Here is a 22,715-nt window from a genome sequence, read left to right as displayed (position 1 = left end):
GTGGGCTTGCTTAAACTTTCAGATCCCCAACAGGGGTAAGTGGCTCTGTGGTTAGCTGCGTCGTGTGTCCATGTCACATAAATCACTGAGCATTTGCTGAAGGGTTAAGTTAGGTATGAGTAAACAAAATATCTGCTTTTTTTAGTTATCATTGACTGTCCTGTCCAGTTGAAGATGTTACACTGCCTAAATACTGTAATACTGTTTTTAGAGAAACATATTTTTTGTGTTGATAAATAATTGACCAGTTTTTATTCTGATCATTTTAATAACTGCAAATAAAAGTTCAAGTTTATGACCACTTGCACACATTATTTCAACCCTGTATTGTCATACTGTGCTTAGATGCAGAATGCCTCGCAAAAGTAGTACAAGACATTTAACTTTTTACAATTTTAGTACATTAAAACATATTTAAAGATATGGTAATGGGTATTTTGTGATAAACACAAAGTAGTACATAATTGTCACATGGAAGTAAAATGGTGCACGGGTTTCATTTTTATTTTTTTCTAATAAGTATGTGCAAAATGTTGCATGCATTTGCATGAGAAACATGTCTTCTTCTTTCTTCCTCTTGAACAGGACCTGATCCCAAACCCAAGCTACGTGGGGACACCAGAACTTTTCGTGTTTGGCTCGATCCGAACCAGTATCAGCAGGACATGACCAGCAGCATTCAGAATGGAACTGAAGACCCATATGAGACCTTCAACATCATCATGAGACGCAAACCCAAAGAGAACAATTTCAAGGTAAAGACTAAAAGCTGAAGATAATTTTGCTTTTGAATTTTGGCATTAGTCTCTGACTCACTTTGTAATAGAAGTCATGCAAAGAGCCATTTTCTTTCTGTAAAAAGCCATTATGATTAAGTAATTAAAAAAAGCATGTAGCTATACACACAAGAACATGACAATATACTTTTTTTCCAAGCTGTAATTAAATTAATAATTTAAATCCTACCTGGGTACTGTGATTTGGTCCATTAAGCAAAATTTTCACATATGAAGCATAAAACAATCCTACACAATCTTTTTTTCTTGCTGTTGAATGCAAATAGTAAACAATTCCTATGATTTCTATGTCATTTTAATAGTATCCAGTTTAATTTAATTTAGTTTTTTTAAGGTATTTAGGTATCTATTCAGTTCTCAGTTTGTCAAATAATTTATACGAAATCTCTGCCATAACTGTATTTATATCATATCACTGCAAGCTTTTCTATATATACTTTAAAAATTGTCCAAAAAGAATTGAGAAATTGGGAAATTTAGAACAAAATGGGAACAAATATTTTTACTGTTAGTACTTGATGGTCACATTTTTAGGAAATTTGTAGCTTGTCAAAACATAATTTGCTGCCATAAAATTACCTCATGTTAACTTAGTCTTTGTCAGATATTATTATTCTGCTAAATCACCTTTAGAGAGATGACGGTTCTTTTTTTCTGATTTGCCCCTTCAATATGTTTTAATTTGTGTTTCAGGCGGTGCTGGAGACAATCAGGCACCTGATGAACACAGAATGTGTTGTGCCTGACTGGCTTCATGACATTATCCTTGGCTACGGTGACCCAGGCAGTGCCCACTATTCCAAGATGCCCAATCAGATCTCCACATTGGACTTCAACGACACCTTCCTGTCTCTGGACCACTTACGGTCGTGTTTTCCTGGCTACACCATAAAGGTTCTGGAGGAGAATCCTGAACTCCAAGTTCCTCCTTTCAGGTAGAAATCAAAAAATACATTTTAAAATGATTTAATGCAGGTTTATATAACTATTACCATTATTTACCTTCTGAATAAATCTGATTTAATTTATGGAATTCAGCATTATATATAATTCATTTACAATTCATGATAATAACCTCTGCCATTGCTTCCCAGAATCAAGTTTCCCATCTCTACCACAAAAGACAAAGGAAAGAAGAGAAAGGCTGATGAAGAAGAGAAGGACAGCGAGGAAGATAAAACCCTAAATGTGGAACTATATGTCGCCCCCAACCGTGGGCCATATCCTTACAACCAGCCCAAAAGGTCAGAGAGCACCTCTCTCCTACTAAAACATCAGTTATTAAAATGATTGATCACGTCCTTTAAGTTTTAACCAATTGAAATGTCTTTAAATATTGCTGTGTTGCTGTTTTGGTGGCATTTATGTGCTTAGTAGTTTTTTTATCTTTAACGTTTAAGAGGAAAGTGAATAGCCATGTATAACACTAAACAGACTGAATTGAGGGAGTTTTAGTATTGATTTTTCTGTTGGTTTTGTTCATTGGCAATCTTAATGTTTGATTGATGCATTACTTGATAAAGGAGAGGGAACCATCTTAAACAGGATTTGTTTTACAGTTGGAGAACGCTGGCATTTAGCCCTCCTGTTTTTCTCTGACTGTTTTTGCAGAAAGTAGTCAGTGCCACTACTTTTGGCAAAAATCAGTGCCACTATTGCTTGCATTAGGCAAGACCTGAACCTCACAGGGGTAGTCCAAACTCCTGCAGGGTGGCACAACATTTTTTTTTCTATTCCCAGGAGCTTTGCTTCATCTCCCAATCTCAGCATGTGAGATTTCAGGAGAAGACTGTAGAACAGATACCAATCAGCAGGACTGGTATCTGTTCTGTTAGTGGAAAGATGAACTGTGTGAGGACTACTAGAATATGATCTCCAACAGACCTTTAACTTCTCTGGCCAACAACCAGAAACAGGTTTCATCAAGGAGGCCTGGGAGCTTGATGTCTTTTTGCATGGCTTCTTGTAGCCCAATTGGGATTTATAATATCAGAAATGGCTGGTTCACTGGGGATACACTGTGCTTTTTACAGATGAAAATAAGTTAACTTTGAGCTCATGCAACAGTCAAAAACAATCTGAAACAATTGAGCATGACTGGTTTGATGGTAGGTCAGTCATGGTCTGCGGAGACATATTCATGGATCAGTAATAGAGAAGAAATCCATGGATCCAATGTCTGACCCTATGATGGTAGAGTTAGGTCCAGGGTTCCTCTTGGTTCCAGAACTATATCCAGCCTCACGTGGTAACAATGGAGGGAGTTTCTGGAGGATATCATTGACCAGACCCCATGTTGGCCTGACCTAAATCCCCTGGAACACCTCTAGTCCATCTGATTGCCAGGTTGCTCCCCAGATTCTCCAGGAACTCATTAATGCCCTGATCCAGATCTGGAAGACCATTATCCATGACACCAGCTGTAGTCTCATTTGGAGCACACCCTGTTTTGATGGACGTTTTCAAGCACATTGGGCTCAATGCTGAGTATCATTCTAAATTTCTGCAAAAAAAATTGGCAAAATAAACTAGCTTACTTCATCTTTTCCTCACAAGGATTTCTGAGTTGTCTTTGAGTTCTGTAGGTTAAGTTTAATTTTGTGGTTATCATACGTTCCTAACACACAAGCCAATCTATATCAGTATAAATATTACATGTGATGTTTTTCCCAAGAACATCTGATGTGTTTTCAATGTTTCTTTAATTGTTTTTAGCCTTGTATATATCTTTTAAGTGGTTTATTGAATGTGACATGTAGACATCTTCAAATGTATATTAATATGTTAAAATTATTATGGACCATTTTTTTTGTAACATTTCTACAAAATGACTACTGCACCCATAAGACATTTGTCATTGTGAGCTATGTCATGCAGACTTCTCTCTGCAGCATAGTGTTTTGTGGTAATACTTAAATTGATCTTCAAAAGTGACAGATGAAGCATAAAACATGCAAACATGTCATCAGGATTATTAACATCAGAAATGTAAAATCCTTACAGGAATACGATTCAGTTCACACCTACTCAGATTGAAGCCATTCGAGCCGGGATGCAGCCAGGACTAACAATGGTAAGGATTTTTTTTGTTTGCTGAGATTTGTTGTCTATGATGCATAAGATAAAATTTAGCACAAATATGAAGGTGTATAATGGTAATAAGGTTGTCTCTGCAAAAAAACAACAACCCATAAATAAATAAAAATACAAATTTCTGCAGTGAGAAGTCTCAGGCAATAAAATGGTCAACATAAAACAGAATAACAATGAAACCATGGCTTCCTCAACTTATTCCCATATTCACCAGTGTTTAACTCCAGCCTGGTATTTAGATATGAAGAGTGGTGTACCATGTTCCTTTGTGGTGACTGAAAGCTCTCATCAGGGTCATAAGGCAGCTCTACATGCATGCTATTATCTTGATCTGTCCTCATCTAACCTTTCTTCTTGGTTTACACCATATTCATTAGCAGACAGAACAAGCACTCTCTACCACCTTGTTTAGCTGGCTTTCATGTAGGGAAACCAACCAGCTGATTATGTGCAGATTTATGTATGCATATGTAATTGTGCTTACTATTTTTAGCCGAGATTACTCACCTGAGAGACTCATGCTAAAACCAACCTGTTTTATGAATATGTATTTGGTATATTAGATATAACCACATCGCCCTCTTCTTGTTAGTTGAGTAAATAGAGCTTGGGGTTATTATCATGTTAACTTGAGCTCAGTAGTGAAGTGGCAGTAATATTTACATAGTAAGTATAACAGAAAGACTGGAAGTGTAATTTATTCCCCCCACTGGCTCTCTGTCCTTACCTGCATGTGCATTCAAAATGACTTGTTTCCAGGATGCACTGTAATGCACTGCTTCCATTTGAGCTTCACTTCATTGAAGCACAAATCTTGTTGCTGTAAAATACTTAAAATCAAGCTGTCAAAATACATTTTTGGATCTAACTCAGGATTCCTACACAATATGGACAGATCAGGGGAAATGGTGAATTTGATCTCAGTGTTTTCCAGGTGTCAATAAGTATGGAAGAATCTTTTACATTTCCCCAATTTATTCTGCATCCCATTGTCCATCCATCTGTTTAGTCGTCTAAATGTCTGGCCATCCATTTGTCCATTCATTATCTCCAAATGTCTATTTGTCCATCCGTCTAACCGTGCATCCATTTGTCTATTTGTTCGACAATCCCTTTCTCCATTTATCCAGTCATTCCTTTTAATAGTGTATCGATCTGGTCATCCACCTATTTGTCCAAAGATTCAGGCCTGACATCTGTAGAAAGACGCTTTTTTTTAGTCCTTGTTCATTTTGTGTGCATATCATAGAAAAGCACTAAAAACTCTGGAAATATGAGTACGATTATGGAAATGCATACTCTGCTTTTTCCCTAATGTACCTTTTCATGTCTTTTTGTCTGACTGTTATTAATTTCTTTCTACATAACTGCCTTATTCCTTTTTGCCTGCAGGTTGTGGGACCGCCAGGCACTGGAAAGACTGATGTGGCTGTTCAGATCATCTCAAACCTCTATCACAATTTTCCTGAGCAAAGGACTCTCATAGTGACTCACTCTAATCAGGTCAGCACACTCAAACTCGAAGACATGGAAAAACGGTTTTGCAAACACTGCTGAAATAAGTGTCTAGAGAATTCACAGCTTAATAAGGCAACAGTCACATTTATACCATGAAGGAAAAACTTAAGCTCCTTTGTGCCACAGCCCTCCCCTTAAGTATTAAATCATAAAGTAATCTGCTCTTGTTTTACACCAGTGAATGCTTACCAGAAGGAACCTTATTCATCAGAAACATAGCTTGATAATAATCCCCCTCCTGTATTTATTCCCTGTAGAATCTAACTTTATACCAATGTTAATATATATCTAACTGGCTTAAAACAAACATCAAATACTTACAAAATTAACCTTCTTGCATGTTTTCTGCTACACCAGGCTTTGAACCAGCTCTTTGAAAAGATTATGGCTCTAGACATTGATGAGCGTCACCTTCTGCGTCTGGGCCACGGAGAGGAGGAACTGGAAACAGAGAAAGACTTTAGCAGGTGAGGACAACAAGAAACCAGTGGAAAAAACACACACACATACTGATGGCATATAGACATGAATGTGTATAAACGTCATGTCTCTCACAGTCCAGAAAACAGCTGCCCATGTTCTTATTCATTTCTGTACAGTGACTGGACTTCCTAATAACCTCATGTGCCACACCGTAGACCTTGTTTTACTTTATTAGGCTTTACTGCATACATAGGCCTTTTCACTAATCAAAAAATGTTGTTCCTCCACTCTGTCTTTGATCAATGGATTGCATTCTTTCGCTGGAGAGCAATAAACATCATACGATGAAAGCTGCTTTGATAATAATCATTTTAAAAAACAGCTCAAGTTATGTCAGTGTACAGAATTTGGAGCAGGACTTTAGGTTTAAGTTATAAATCCTTTTTTGTAGCTTCATAATTGTTTATCTAAAAATTATGCTTCATAATATTTCAGTGATTTTAGCACAATATTAACAGATGGTTCATATTAATTGAGATTAAATGGATTAATAATTTGTTATTAAATAATCAGAAATTGTTCTCAGTACATTTTGCCTTTAAAAATCACTTAATATATTGTAGTTTTTCACAAAAAAAAATGTATAAAGCACTGTATCAAACAACTTTATTATACCTTAGTCGGTGTAAGAAACAAGCTGCAATTTGTTTTGATTGTTATTTATTAATGGTTGGATATTGCTGACAGGGTATTTCATTTATATTTATTTGATAGGTAATTAAAGAGTGCAATGGTATAATGAAATAAATACATTCATAAGTGACTGCATAAATAAATGCACCTAATTTTCTTTAAAAATCATTAAAATGGTTATTAGGTTCAGGCGAGGGAGCTTGTTTTAAATGAAACATGTTTTAATTCTAACATGCATAGTGCAGATCTTCTTACATAACTGATCACCAGCATTATATATATATATATATATATATAGACACACAAATGCAAAACAATACAATTTTATATATATATATATATATATATATATATATATATATATATATATGTCTTGATGCTATCATTATAATTGTATTGTTTTGCATTTTTGTGTCTTAATGACTCTTGTTTTTTTGTATGCAGTGTAACAATTATGAAGATCTTTTGTTTCTTTCTTTTTTGTCCAAAAGCTAAACTAGAGATGTGCATCAGGCTTAAGGCTGAAATGCACTTTCTCTTGTTAATACCTTACCATTGTCTCCAGTGCAAATAACACAATACACTAGTCCAAACTTCTTGCATTGCCAATAACTAACAATTGAAGTCTGGTTTAAAAACCCACAACTGCTTGCAGCTCTGTAAACGCTAATTTTGTGTGTGTGAATTGCCTTGAAGGTCAGTGAGTCATATCCTCGGTGAAATAGAGAATGATGTATTATGAAGTCTCATGACTGACTTGTAGAAGACTTGGCTCAAGATGCTCAAAGCATTTAGAGCTCACAATGACTGCTGCTATATTTAACACAGTCAGTGAACAAATAAGAACCTTTTTCTTTTTTTTCTTTTAGCAATTTTTTTTGTATATAAATAGTCCCATATCACAGAATATTAGTTCCTATAGTGTTACTATTTAAAGCTTCCTTACTGGCTTTATTACCCAAATAATTATGTTCTGTTAGAGTTCCTCTGAAGAATGGTGGGGAGATTTTTGTGTCTCCCATGGATGTGCCTGATATTTCTGCTTGTTGTATTCAGTGCTGTATGTGAGCTGGGATCTTGACACAAAAGCAGTAACTAGCATTTTTAAATTATGCAAAACCATAAATGCTAAAGAAAGAGCTATAGTGAGCCACATCCGACATGTTCCCCTTGCTTTGCTGCCTCTCAACATGCAGACTCCACACTTCTTCCATTCCGCTGACACCAGCTAGAGAGCCAGAGGGTTTTAATTAACACTTTCTACAAGGTAAAATAAAAAATGGATGGCAAAGCTACACTTAGTGCCTGCCAAAGGGGAAACTACAAACTCTTGCAATCGATGGTAAATATTTTTGGTTTTATTGAGATTTAAACAAAGCAATATGTTTGGGGTTTTTTATGATCTAGAAAATAGGTCTGATTTGTCAGATTTTTGTTCACTTTCCTTTCTTTTTACTTTATTCTTCCCAAACAGGCAGGGCTATATGATCCTCTTTCTGTCATTTGCTGACTGATGATCTTTGAAGATGGTCTAAAAATAGCACTCACCTCTAATATCACCCTAATGACCCTGCCTTTTTCCTCTGTGTGTGTCTGAGATGGCTCATTTATTTTCAGAACTGTCTAGCTGCACAAAAAGATGCATGAATTAATAAAATAGAAATTAATCCTGTAATATCTGAATATTATTAACATATAATTAACATATCTTATTCAGCATTTTAACAGGTCCACATAAAGAAGTCGGTAATAACAACAGAACCAAATATTTGCTTAAAGTTGATTATTCTGTACATTTTGGAATAATTTTACATGTAAACATGACTTCAATTTCAAATTAACAAGGCTGTTGCTTTATTCTGTGAAAAGGAACAGTCTAATATAATTCTGCAAATCAACAAATATTAATCATGTTCCATTTTTCTACAGATATGGCAGAGTGAACTATGTCCTTGCTAGAAGACTGGAGCTTCTCAGAGAGGTGGGAAGATTACAGGAGAGCTTGGACGTCCCAGGAGACGTGTCATACACCTGTGAGACTGCAGGGCACTTCTACCTCTATCAGGTAAAAATAACCCTAGGATTGAGTGCTTCTGACATCTCAAAGAGAAACATTAACTCATTTGGCACTAATTGTCCAAGTAGCTGAATAGTTTTGTTTTCCAAACAATATTTGTTTTTGACTACAAGTTTAGTGATCTTTTTCAGAGGTCCAAATTGATTTTTTTTGTTCTTTTTCAGTTTCCTTCTTCTGTTCTTCTGCAACCAGCTAAATATCTTTGACATTTGTGTTGGATTATGTCATTGAGCTACAGAGCAACAAAGACTCCAGAGAGATTTTGATGAATTTATTTGAATGCAGCTTTGTCCTTTTTCTCAGAAATCTTATAACAGTTGACTCCTAACATAATAGAAGTTTAATTTCTCTCAACTGTATAGAGTTCTAAATATTGTAGAATTATTGAGGTGTACTCCCCATGCTATGCTATGCATACTCAGACTCCAAAATAACTGGAATTTTAAACTATAATTTATTTTCACTCATATTTTTTACAAGATAAGTTCTGGAATAGACATGCTTTACTTTGAACTGTGAGTGTAGTCTTTTGGGGGAGCATGTAAACTTTATTTAATTTTATTCTAAAACCAAAACATTCAGTTTGCCTTACTTGTCCTATAATGTCACAGTAATGTTGAGCCCTTGCTTTAGGAGAAAGTATTTTTTTTACTTTGATCATTTAATTTTTACCTATATTATATAAGCACACGAGACTAACACCATACTCTGACATTTATAAAAAAGCTAGAACTTGGATGTTCTCTGCAGAGAGAGTGTGAAATCAGAGAGATCATGAGGAAACATGTCAGTCCTGCTGTGATACTCAGAGCTGTGGCATTATGTTGTTGGATGACTGGAAAAGCAAACGTGAAATAACTATTTGCAGAGCACTGAGAGTACATAACTTTTATGATTGCCTTCACACTCGTGTTAGGGTCTCAAGATTTGCCAGAATCCAGCTGTGTTCAAACAGTCATGGAGGTCATGAGAATCTTAGTCAAGTCTGAGTATGCCTTGCTATTAAATTTTGTATTTGATCCCTCAGCTCTTGTTTTATTTTTTTCTAATTTTTCTGGTGTTATTTTCACCAAGTCACAATGATTTCCACTTGTTCTTAGGTATTTATACACTTGTCACAGTCCAGGTGTTTCTCTCTTGCTTTATTAATTGGTGCTAGATAGAAAATGGACTTACTATGCTTACACTTTCTTTGCTTTTAAAGTAAAAATAAAATAAAAGTGGCATTTCAGTAGATTATAAAACTTTCTCAATCAGTTAAGCACTTGTTTATAGCCCATAACAATATGGTGTGTATTTAGATGTTTCCATAGTCGTCACAATTATTTATACAGACAGATGCATCCAGTTAAATCACCAAGGTGCCTCTCTGAAGCAACTCTCTACATTTTTTTAATTTATCGGGCTATTTATAGAACAACCTGCTGTTAGGTTGAAGCTGCTTTATTAGTTTCTCAGCAGGAAAGCCTTGCTAAAAGGAGACTATCTGTTCTCTTTTGTTCACTTTTGTGCTGTTTTATGCAATACCACAATGACTATAGAAAGCAAATCGTAGGCACTAATTTGGACAAACAAAGCCCTGCAAGTGTCTGCACATTTGTGTACTGGTGAGCATCAAAAAGTGATCAAATCTGGAGGTCTTTCAAAAATGTTTCCAATTTCTCTCCTCTCTACAGGTGATATCTCGCTGGGAGCAGTACATGAGCAAAGTCAAACCTAAACAGGGCAAGAAGGTGGAGGTGGAGACTGTTGCTGCACACTTTCCCTTCCACAAGTACTTTTCCAACGCCCCGCAGCCTGTATTCAAGGGCCGATCGTACGAGGAGGACATGGACATTGCGGAGGGCTGCTATCGCCACATCAAGAAAATATTTACCCAGCTGGAGGTGAGACGTTTTAAAAGAGTTTGCTGGTTTCATCACTACTGAGCAAAACTCTGTGAGATATAGAGGTTATCTGAGAACAGTAATTCTATTTCTGGAGCACACATCACAGCTTGTATTTACAGTGCCTTGCAAAAGTATCCATACCTTTTCACATTTTGTTGTAGTACAACCACAAACTTCAGTGTAAATCTGTGGGATTTTGAGAGTTCAATGCGAAGCGTCACATATTTAACTAACTCCTCGTTAGTACAGTGGTGAGTATCCCCGCCTATCACGCGGGAGACCGGGGTTCGATTCCCCGACGGGGAGTGAAGTTTGTTTCAGGTCCCTCTTGAAAATGAGATCTAGATCTCAACGAGGTTTACCTGATTAAATAAAATAAAGGAATATTTGTAAAGTGGTATAATAATTATATATAGTTTATAACTGTCTTTTACAAATAAAAAATTGTAAAAGAGAAGCTTGCATATGTATTATGGTTCCTCTTCAAAAAATACAGTACAAATTTGTGTTATTTAGATCAAAGCATATTCATATGTCAGAATGGCCCAGTCAAAGTCCAGATCTGATCAAAGGTGGTAGAGCCATGTAAAGACTTTTAGCAGTGACCGCTATGAAGTGTGTATTCACAGAGGCTGCCTGAATACAAATGCATGCCGCACTTATCAGATTTTATTTGAAAAAGGCTTACAGAACTATCTATGATTTTTCCTGAAGCTTCATGATTGTATACTACTTTGTGTTGGTCTTTCATATCAAATTAAACTAAAGTATATTCAAATCAATGTTTGTAATGAAATATGTGTAAAAGTTCAGGATGTACGTATACTTTCACTTGCTCCTGCATATATGTGACCAACATCTTTCTTTCTTGTTCTTTTTGTTCAAACACAAACGCTTTGCCAGCTGCATTTGGTTCTTTTCCTAAGTTGTTAGCCAGGGGCCCAAATGCTGCACATTTTCCCATGCATAACTTGCTGCTTTTCCTATCTATATATGCTGTTGATTATTGGTGACTAGTAAGACGAAGTCTCTTCAGGGCTTTTGTGCTGTAGTTCTGCTCGTTCCTTCACTTATTCATGATTATGTAAGCAGATTGCTCAGCAATATTTTTGTACATTGATAGCTATGTTTGGGAATCTGAAAAAAATAACCATCAAAACCATATAATAAGGGCTCCATTAGTTGCTTTGCACTTGTCTTCATACTAATTCACACATTGCAACACCTACCAGAATAAGTGTTATCATAAGTTCTCTCTCAGCTTATCATCTACTTCTGTAGAAATAACTGAAAACATTTCTGATTTATTGGAACACCTAGATGGTTTCCAAAAAGCAATAAAGAAAGTTATTTGCCGGAGGTAATATCCCGACATGTGTCGTGTGGTGACCTTGATTTATCTGGCTGGCCTCTGTTTCACTGCATCGCAGCACTTCTCCCTCCTCCCTCGGCCTCACCCATGCTGCAGTGAAATCTGCTCGCCCATTAAGAGAGGGTGCTGTACGTGGCGCAAGGTAGCAAAAGTAACATCCTGCTGCAGTTGCTGATCTGTCTTCACTTCTGAATAGAAAAGCAGTTTTAAATAAGTTGTCATGAGAGTACTCTGTAACATATTGGGATTTATTGTTCCTTAGGAGTTTATGTGGAGATATGTGACCTCCTTTATAGTTCTTCCAGCTTTTTTATTTCATTCTTTTTGCCCACTCATCAATTTCTGCAAATACTTATTATCTTAATTTTACTCCTCAGTCTGGAGGCATGATGGTTAAAAGTAGACCTCATCAATATTGCATGTTTTGATTGGTTTAATATTAATGCTAAAATAGTAACACATCAAATATTTATACCACGGCGCTGTCCGAATGTCGCTCGCCCTCCCTTCCCTCTTCCCCAGCTCCTGGGGCTGCATGAAAACACACAAATTCTTCCAGCACTCCTTTAACTCCTCAGCGTTCCTGTAACATCACAATATTGACATGTTAAAATAAACTGCTGTGGATTTTAGGTTGAACAACTTTCCTTTTGCATTCACCTTGCAATAGAACCTGCCTGTAAAAGGATTCTGTAGGGCGCTTATATTGAGAGATTTATCACACTGTGGAGCTTGTTGGATTTTTTTTAATCAATGCACCACAATATGACCTCAATTCTAAAAAAAATGCATTAGATAAAAATGTATGCAGCAGCACCCCTATAATCACTTTTTGCTGCAGATCTCTTAACAGTGAGCTTTGCATTTTTTTTTAGAACTTCAAAATAAAACCCAGTTCTCTTCCAGCCTCATTTGTCATTGTTTCTTTTTTTTAAGCTTTGAATTTCTTGTCATTTTTATAATGTTTTTCTTTTTTTTTTTATTAAGCAAATCAGATTTGATTTATGGAGCGCTTTTCACATGCATACGTGTTACACAAAGTACTTTTAAGGGATTGGGCAACAATCGCAAAAGGCAAAGTTATACATGTAACAAAAATTAACATTTATTACACCCACTTTTTAAAATACCACAATGAACAGTTCTTAAAGTCTGTATCACTACTTTCGTTCTCATCTGATAGGAGTTCAGGGCCTTTGAGCTGCTGAGGAGTGGACTGGACCGCTCCAAGTATCTCCTGGTGAAGGAAGCTAAAATCATCGCCATGACCTGCACACACGCTGCACTCAAACGTCATGACCTGGTGGAGCTAGGATTTAAGGTAACGTTTCTAATTTGATAGCAACCAGGAGGAATGTATATATTTACCTCCAATTTGGGTTGTAAAACCAGATTTTTGTGCTATTTATTAGTACGACAACATCCTGATGGAGGAGTCTGCACAGATTCTTGAGATTGAGACATTCATCCCTCTGCTGTTGCAGGTAACTTACTATTATCTGAAAAAAAAAAAATTAATAGAGTTTGACAAAATGAGATGACTGAAATTCTGTTAAATGTTATATGTTCACACTGATTATACTTTTTCAAGTCGGATGTTGATACATGAAGTGTTAACACTTATTTTTCTGTGTACATTACCTATTCTTCTTAAAGTACATGTGTAAAAAGTGTATTTTTAAACTTGTGCAAATGCCTCCAACTTGTTATCCCCTGTTGTCTGTAGAACCCACAGGATGGCTACAGCAGGCTGAAGCGTTGGATCATGATCGGAGACCACCACCAGCTGCCCCCAGTAATCAAGAACATGGCATTCCAGAAGTACTCCAACATGGAGCAGTCTCTGTTCACCAGATTTGTGCGGTTGGGGGTTCCTACCGTAGATTTGGATGCACAGGGCCGTGCGCGTGCAAGGTAGGTCATAGTTAAAGAAAGAGCAGGAGGTAATTTGGCTTGATCTAATTTGGAATTTGAATTCTATACATCTGTTTTCTCTCCTCAGCCTTTGTAACCTTTACAATTGGCGCTATAAACACCTTGGAAACCTGCCTCACGTTCAGCAGCTTCCTGAGTTCCAGGTACCCAACCCTGGCTTGAGCTTTGACTTCCAGCTGATTAATGTGGAGGACTTTAATGGGGTGGGAGAATCTGAACCCAACCCTTACTTTTACCAGGTCAGTATGCAACATCCTTAAAACATCATCAACTGTTCTAAAACCATTTTAATGTGCACATTGCATGCTGGATCAAAACAAATATCTTAATTATTGGGGTTTAAGATGAGGTAAACAAAGTGTTTGAGCATTTTTATCCTCAAACACTTACGAGTACGAGTCCACATTGATTTGTTTCTTCAGCTTGTAAAGTTTTAGTACAAGCACAACATCTCTATCCCTAACATCTGCGGAGCATTGGCAACATAATGTCAAATCAGCTAAAATGTCTTGTGCTCCTCCAGAACAGAATTTACTGTCTTTTACAAAGGCAAACACACCTGCAGACTTAAAACTGATGTAGCATGAAATCATCTCCATCACTCCCCTTTAAGTGTGTCCTCTAAATTGGTGGTTGGACAAGAGTTCATTAATTTTTATGTTCCAGTGGTTCTTCTATCAGTTTATATGCTATATTGATCACTGTGCCAAGTGTGCTGCCCACAGCTGTCCAGAACAGAGCAGTGGGTCTGTCCTTTACACCGGAGCCAGATTGCATTTCATCATGACATTGCTAAGACTCAGAGACAGAGCGTGGGCAGTGGGCTGGGTTCATAAGCTCTTCTTTCTTTTGCACCAACCTCTTCAATATGTCAAATGTTATTCCTACATATTATTTCCAAATATATTATTGCAATAAGAGAAGATTTACAAATGTGCAGATGGCAACAGCAACGTTTTAAACGACGAGATGCAAAACTACTTACATACAGATTCAAAATGGTTTTGATGAAAACAAAGACATATGGAACAGCTGCAGGGTCTTATTTCAGAAAAAAAAAACTGTTCTTAAAATAAAATAGAAAGAGTTTCTTTAATATTTTACTTGTCTGTCCAATTAGTTTAATCATATTGCTCCATGAGGAGTACAGCTTCCTTTTGTCCTTAAATGCAGAGCATGTGCACTTCTCAAGCACCAGGTCACATGCAACTCAACTCCATTTGCTGTTGCCATTTCCAGGTTCCTCGAGGGAATTACTAGGATCACTCTGAAGCACACACATGCACACACATTAACTTTGCTAGGAAACGGTGGGGAATATGGCTGACACAAGAGAAGCTGTTGTTTCCAGTCCCTGTTGAATACCTCCCACAGCTGAGCAAACACCACTACAACCATTGTTGTGCGTTAACTCTGAACAGATCATCTATAAAGAAAGTGTAGCGCGTTACTTCTTCACCTCATTTGCTAAAGCACTTTCCATATTAGTTTTCAGTTTATTGATACTTCAGCAAGATTCTTATTTGTTTGAAAAGTCCTCTCCAATCCACATTTCGCTCATAATTTAGTTTCACAGCCCATATCTGGTCCGGTTGGTGTATTTAAAACACAACAGGCTAAAAGAAAATAACTTGTTTAAATCATCCGTGGCTGTTCCACCACTGTGACATTCTTTCATAACCTCCTGTCTTTATGTTCTCTTTGGGGGCCGGTTTCAACTGCATGAAGTTACATTCGGACTGCTTGTTTTGGTTTCTAAGTGCTCCACACTTGGAGCACAACCATTTTAATACTTGGTCGTATTAAAATGTTTTTCATTTAACTATCTCAATTTGCAGCCATAAAGTCAACAAAATATGTCCAGCTTTTCCTAACTAGATCTGATATAACATTTAGTTGTCTTTATCCAACTTTTAAAATATAATAATTGAGAAGATTTCTGGCAGATTTTTTTGTTCTGAGTTGTAACCCCATACTGTGATTCAGGTATCATAGCTCTTTTGTGATATTGCAAGAACCAGAACAGCTGAAGCTGACTTTTTGTAAATTGCTTGAGGGAAATTAAGATAATTCTTTTTCAAGGCAAGATGAATATTTAAGATTTTCTGAGAGATTTGGCTTGAATCAAATATCCCACCTGTTATAATTGTTCTCAATTCTAAAGGATGCCAAATTGATAGCGTATATAATTGCAAAGTTTAAAACGTGCAAGATCCAACATGATTTTTTTAAATAAGTACATGTATATGCTTCATTTGGTGGAAGGTAATGGGAGAAAATGAACAAAGGCTCCCATTGTTTTTGATGTGTTGATTCCACTGAAGTTGGATCAGAAGCTGTTAATGAAGCTGCATAAATTACTAGCAAAGATGTGAGGCTGCAGTCCACATTTAATTGAAACTGAATGAATAATGCATACAGTTGGCTTGTTTTCTTTTTCTGGTCACATTAGAAAGGCAAAGAACGATCTTGGAGCCAGGACACAGAGATGAGAAATGTGTCATTTGGAAAGTTAGTAAATGACCAACAACAATTTATTTTATGGACACTCTGTTCTTTCAAGAACAATTTTAATTTGAATATATTTACTTAACACATATCATTGTTTAACTGTTATTAAAATGTCTTTATTTTCAGTTTCACCTGCTTTAAACCTCTGATTTTCCAGTTCGAATTAGTTGTGTTCTGGCTCGGCTTTATCTGACTGAACAGCAGATGTGAAATCATAGCAGTATGTTGGAAAAAAAAAGAAATTCTATATCTGCAAAACTCTCTACAGAAAGTAAATGATATGTGTGTAGTTGAGTTTATTCTCTGGAGTAAGATAAATTATCTTAAATTCGAATTTGCTGAAGTGTTAACAGACTCCAAAGTGATTTAGAAGACACGGAAAAATTCATTTGCCTCTTCACTCTTTGTCTGAGTGGTGCTTTATTCAGCATTCAATCAAATGAATATGAATAATCGGATTCTAATCTTTCTGTTACCTATTTTTCTTTTCTGTGAAGAACCTGGCTGAGTCGGAGTACTCTGTTGCTCTCTTTATGTATATGAGGATGTTGGGCTACCCATCGGAGCGAATCAGCATCCTCACTACCTACAATGGACAAAAGCACCTGATCAGAGATGTTATTAACCAACGATGTGCTGGAAACCCTTACTTTGGGCAGCCTCACAAGGTAGGTCCCAATGGTAACTCACCATATGAATAAAAAAACTATATCCTGACAAATGTGAAGTAAAGAACAAAGAAAGAAATAATATATCAGATCAATGGGAATGGCTGCTACCTGTGTTTTTCACACACTAAGAAATTGTCTGTGTCATGAATTATTATTATTTTAAAAATGTTTTACATAATGTTGAACACAATATCTTTTAACTCGTAATAGTTCTCATAGAATGCATAATAAATTAAAAGCTTTTTTAAAGCAGAATAGTGTTTGCTTTAGGAGAACGTTTGACTATGTAAATAAAAGAACCATCAGTGTTTCAATACTTTTCTGACATTTGGGCCACTTTGGATTTAGACAAAAATAAAGACTACAGTAAGTGAACTTGTCAAACCTAAACTGATTTGTCTTTTTTACAGTGATTACAGATAATTCAAGTTTCACAGTTTGATACATGATACATCAACTATTTGTGGAAGCACAAAAATGGGGGAAATAAATATTGCCTTGTCTTGCATGCTGGGTGTATTATTACATCCCTACTGCTGAGCCTGGTTTCAACAATACATACAGTTGAATCAAGTTATATTTACATGCACTGCACAGTAATTTTTTAAGCAGTGCAAACAAAGCTGGTGTAACTAAGTTAGGTTTGTATGTGACCTTTATGACACATCTTTTCAGCTTTGACCACACATTTTCAGAGCTGTGTGATTTCTACTCCAATAGGCAATTACGGACAATTTGTCCAATTAAGGACAAATTGTCCTTAATTAGTTTAAGGACAATTTGTTGTCCTTAAGCCATTTTTACTATTTTGGCAGTGTGCTTCCTTTTGAAAGACCAGTTTGTGTTCATTTCCTAACTTCCTGGTTGATGTCTTCAGATGCTACTTTCCTTCGGATGCCATTTACTTTGTGATGGTCTCGATTCCCTCTAGAACAGTGGTTCTCAAACTTTTTTCAGTGATGTACCCCCTTAAAAATATATTTTGAGTCAAGTACCCCCTGACACGGGCAAAACATTTTTGGAATTAAAAAGAGGTACAGTGCTGTAAAATCACTGTCTGATTTATTAAAGCCAAACAACTTATATCAGTGAACCTGACAAATACATCCATATTGCAAACATTGCATGGTTAAACAAAAAAGAAAAACAGAAGACGGTGACCACCAGGAAGGTATAAAACCAGTCAAACCGTTTTATTTTAAAGGATATTGAAACTAAATACTGAATATAAAATTCAGTGCATGAACACACATTTATATTTTATCGAACTTTTCACAAAATAATTTTTCCCAAGACTTATTATGAGGAGCCTACTGATTTTTTAAAGATATTTTGAAAAGCTTCACGTACCCCCTGCAGTACCTCCACGTACCCCCAGGGGTACACGTACCCCCATTTGAGAACCACTGCCCTAGAGCAACGCAGGGAAGGAGCCGAGAGTAGAAACGGTAGAAAGGTACTTTTACACGACTTCACAGGCCCTCGCATACAGGTGCTGGTGCGAGGGCTTTCACAGGCCAGGGCCTTCACATGCCTTCGCATCCAGGTGGCAGTGCGAGGGCCTTCACAGGCCAGGGCCTTCAAGGATCCCTGGCCTTCACAGGCCATCGCATCCACGTGGCGGTGCGAGGGCCTTCACGGGCCAGGTCCTCGAAGGATCCCTGGCCTTCACAGGCCCTCGCGTCCACGTTCGGTGCGAGGGCCTTCACGGGCCAGGTCCTCGAAGGATCCCTGGCCTTCACAGGCCCTCGCGTCCACGTTCGGTGCGAGGGCCTTCACAGGCCAAGTCCTTGAAGGATCCCTGGTCTTCACAGACCCTCGCGTCCACGTTCGGTGCGAGGGCCTTCACAGGCCAGGTCCTTGAAGGATCCCAGGCCTTCACAGGCCTTCACATTACCACATGGTCGTCTTATTCAAGCACTTCTGAAGGAACAGCCTGCGATGTCATCGATGACATCACGTTCGTTTTGTCGGTCTGATGTCATCAGTGACAGTCAGGGACGGACGTGATGTCATCGATGACGTCGCAGGCTGTTACCTCAGAAAAAATATTTTTTATACCTATGTTACATGTCTCAGCTGTATTGAAAGAGTTGTAACAATTGATGTTTGTTTTGTTTTGTCTCTTCTTCTCCTTTCTTCTGAGTGGGAAGCCTGTAAACAAGAACAGCTTTAGCGAACGAAGAACGACCGCCATCTTTTTCCCCAAACTCTGTCTGAGGCGCAAGGGGGAAAGGGGCGGGGCTCCTCACTCTAGGTCTCCTGGTGAAACGCTGTCTATAATTTGGCTCTAACAAAACTGGAAACATCAGTATGAGACCTGAAAGAGCGTAGGGACACCCTACACCCATATAACATAATGCTTCTATTCTTACTCTATATTTTGGGATGGTATCCTGAGACTTGCAAGTCTCTAAATGTACCAATTGTCACAACAGCTTTTATCTTTAGGGAGAGCATTTTTGGATGTTTTTCACTTCTAGTTGCCAGGCATTCAACAACCACTACTCGTTGTGTTGCAGTGTTTCAGCTCTGCAACACAATCCACTCCTTGGGTAATATAACTTGAAGGTGATATATGTTTTATGCCTTATGTTGAAGGAATCCTCAATCCCAGAAGACATTTTTATACCTCATTTATGCGTAAACCTATTTAACATACAAGATATGGTCACTGGCATTTACTTCACAACCTCATATATGAGATGAGGTCCATCCCCAATTATCTTAAAGCTATTGGTGTTTGTTTTCAGCCATAGAAAATGAAAAAAGCACATTGCTCTATGTGCACTTTTAAGAATATTTGTCAGCTGTACATTTTCACTGCCTTTCAGTCTTTATGTGTTGCACTGTGAGTCATCAAGAGACAAAATTTTGTCAATAAAAGGTTTTTTTGTTCAGTTGTATCAGATCATGAGACTCTGGGAACAGCTGCAGGTCATGAGACCAAATGAAGCAGAATCCTTCTTTTAACCACCTGACTGATTGTGGGTGCAGGAATGTGAATTGTGCCCTTTTTAATCTCTAAAAAATACTATTATGATGTATTCGTCTAGCCTGTGTTAATCAGTTACTCTGCTGTTGTCTCCTTATTTTTTCATTTTCTTTTTCTAACATGATTATTCAGCACCTTGTTGGCAATTTTTCCCCCCCACTGTTCTAATTGTTTTGTTTTGGATCATTAAGCTCAATTCAAAGATTATGTTTTCCTCTTTGAGTTCTGTTACTTTACTGGCCGTGAATATTTTCATACACTCATTGATTGCTAACATTTGGAGAAAGGTCTGAAAATTACGATGGGGAATAGAGATATATTGACAGTAACATCGGTATTGATGGAAGTGGAGATGGATGCTGGTCACCTTTTAAACATATCAATATCGGCCCCATAGGTAAAACTGGGCTGGTATTAACAATCCAGTTTATTTCCATCTTGTTGCTGTTGGTGTTTGTGTTTTGCGAGGGGCAGGAGGGTGTTGAGTTGACCGTGTGGTATTTGTTGAATGTGACCTTGTTGGTAATGTAGTGCAGGATTGTGGGCTGTTTAACTGAAGCAGAGATGCAATGTCTGTTTTCAAGGTGTTGAAAGGTTGTGAAAATATAATGAATTGACTGACAAGCTTTGTGTATTTTTCTGGTAGCATTTTTTAACCATTTGTTTTTTACGATGAGCTTGAAGTGTTTTAGGTTGGAAGGTCTTGTTGCTATCACCCTAATCTCTACATAGCTTCTATATCCCTACATGTCAGTTTGGTGACCTTCAGTTGTCCTTTTCAGTAAAAGACAATGGTACAGTAGTTAGGGCGGAGTTACTGGCATCACACAAAACAATGCAGTGACTAGGGGTCGGAAAAAACGTCACTGACTGCGACAAACACGAGACATTTTAGTGGGTTACTTGAGTCATCGCACTAGTATAACTCAACATTAGCCGTTTGGTTTTAGCTCCTCCTGCCCAGTGAGAGTCCAACTGGAAGTGGAAATGCTCTCCTAAATACATCGGACCATAACAGCAAACTGAACCGCACCGACCTCAGTGGAAATTTCTTAATATTTTTTCTATTAGATAATGGTTGGATCTGACCGGGTCAGAGATCTGCACCCTCTTTTTCCAGATCCAGGTTGAATTTTCACAATAGAATGGCACTACAAGTAGCAGGAATAACTTTTTGCATCTTTTTTAACATAATTATTTTTAAATATCAACATCCCATATAAGAAAACGTATTCATCATCCTTTGGTTTTTATGTTTTCATCTTTTTTTAAAGCCTAAAAGTGGAGGTAAAGTGGTGGTTCTTTAAACGTAACAACAAATTTCCAGTGTTAGATATTTTTACCCATCCTTCTAGCCTTACATGTGTATACCCTCTGGTCCTTTCAGGGTAGGCCTATTACCTACATTCAATGGGCGAAAGACAGGATACACACTGAACAGGTTGCCAGTCCTGCCTGAGAAGACCCACATATGCACAGGGAGAACATCCAAACTCCATGCAGAGTTTGGATGAAAGGTCCCATTTGGGATTAATTCCCAGGACCTTCTTGCTGCAAGGAAACAGTGCTGCCAACTGTCCCACTATGGGGCAAAAATGTCTTTGGTCATTGAAGTTTCAGACCCTTTGGCTAGGTCATTTCAACTTTCAGTCTGAATAAACATGTTAGTAAAATTAGAAGATTACCTAATTATGAATCTGCACAAGGGTACAAATATATTTGGGCTTAACTGAATCTCTAACTAAGCTTCAAGCAGCCTCTTAGCTATTTCTTAAAATGTGAAAATGGGTCAGCGGACGTGGATCCCATTGAGTCACTTACGGTATCAGTTTGAGTGCCAAATTAACGGTGCGTTGGACACCTGCAGGGCAAAAGTGTTTACTTCCATTTCTTATTCTTATCTGAAGCTTCTGCTGTGCAACCATACCTCCATCCTTTCTCTTGAACTATATTCCTTGTTTTGACAGTGAGCCCAAAATTGTGCTTAGCCATGTAAGATGTCTTGCAAAGTCAAGACAAAGCATCAGTCAAAGTGCTCGCATCCTTAGTCAGTGTGCATACCCAGTGATACAGTGACAAGAGTGACAGGCTGCTAGATGTGCTGAAATGAAGGATGGCCAGACAGGACGCTTGATGAAAAGGAAAGAGGGACTCTTATGAGAAAAATGCTGAGCGGCTGAAAGGTCAGGCGCTGAGCACCAGGTCCACAGTGTGTTTGACAGTGTGTCACAATTGCTAAAACCAAGCAAATGTCAGCAGCCTGCTTACTTTACTTTGATGGCTTTAATTAGACTCAGTAGGACGGGAAATCCTGGTTAGCACCAGTTGGAGTCTCAAAAGGAGAGGCATTAGCCTACATTTCCATTTGAATGTCAATAAGCCAGTTTCTTATACTTTCAACAAAGTTCTTTTTTTTACTTTGACATTTAATTGCTTAGTGTTACAATGGATTTTCAATATTAAAGTTTTATATAGATATACAACTAAGAAATTTGTTCCTGACAAGAACTGGATGATTGTCTTGTTTTTTTTTTTCCCCCATCCAAACACAGTTCTTTCTGGTCACATTGACCTCAAAACTCTTGTGAATAAAACCCCTCAAGGTTTGCTATTTTCAAAAATGTCAAGGTGTTTCATTTGTTTCATGAAAGCACAGAGTTATAGGAAGCTATTTGCTTGAAAATATATTTTTTCAGGATGAGTCTAGTCATGACTGTAGTTAATTAAGTTTAAGATGAAGC

The 22,715-nt window shown here is 37.4% G+C and overlaps 1 protein-coding gene and 1 non-coding gene across 3 annotated transcripts in view; both read left to right on the top strand.

Annotated features, from left to right (window-relative positions):
* aqr (aquarius intron-binding spliceosomal factor) overlaps window positions 1–22,715 on the top strand; it is a 48,918-nt gene that overhangs the window by 15,865 nt on the left and 10,338 nt on the right. For both annotated transcript variants that reach the window (XM_028000871.1, XM_028000870.1), the window contains 13 exons: window positions 586–755; window positions 1,491–1,732; window positions 1,892–2,041; window positions 3,801–3,870; window positions 5,283–5,393; window positions 5,766–5,875; window positions 8,454–8,589; window positions 10,278–10,487; window positions 13,046–13,183; window positions 13,275–13,346; window positions 13,589–13,776; window positions 13,865–14,036; window positions 16,806–16,976. In XM_028000871.1, coding sequence (XP_027856672.1) covers window positions 586–755; window positions 1,491–1,732; window positions 1,892–2,041; window positions 3,801–3,870; window positions 5,283–5,393; window positions 5,766–5,875; window positions 8,454–8,589; window positions 10,278–10,487; window positions 13,046–13,183; window positions 13,275–13,346; window positions 13,589–13,776; window positions 13,865–14,036; window positions 16,806–16,976 — 1,940 coding nt within the window. The remainder of the gene's footprint in view (window positions 1–585; window positions 756–1,490; window positions 1,733–1,891; window positions 2,042–3,800; window positions 3,871–5,282; window positions 5,394–5,765; window positions 5,876–8,453; window positions 8,590–10,277; window positions 10,488–13,045; window positions 13,184–13,274; window positions 13,347–13,588; window positions 13,777–13,864; window positions 14,037–16,805; window positions 16,977–22,715) is intronic.
* On the top strand, window positions 10,725–10,796 carry trnad-auc (transfer RNA aspartic acid (anticodon AUC)). Its single transcript has one exon. It is a non-coding gene; the product is annotated as a tRNA-Asp (tRNA).

This window comes from Xiphophorus couchianus, chromosome 19, assembly GCF_001444195.1.
Source record: "Xiphophorus couchianus chromosome 19, X_couchianus-1.0, whole genome shotgun sequence".
Lineage (NCBI taxonomy): Eukaryota > Metazoa > Chordata > Actinopteri > Cyprinodontiformes > Poeciliidae > Xiphophorus > Xiphophorus couchianus.
Note: the sequence above shows the minus strand (reverse complement) of the source record. Positions and strands in the feature narration are given on the sequence as shown.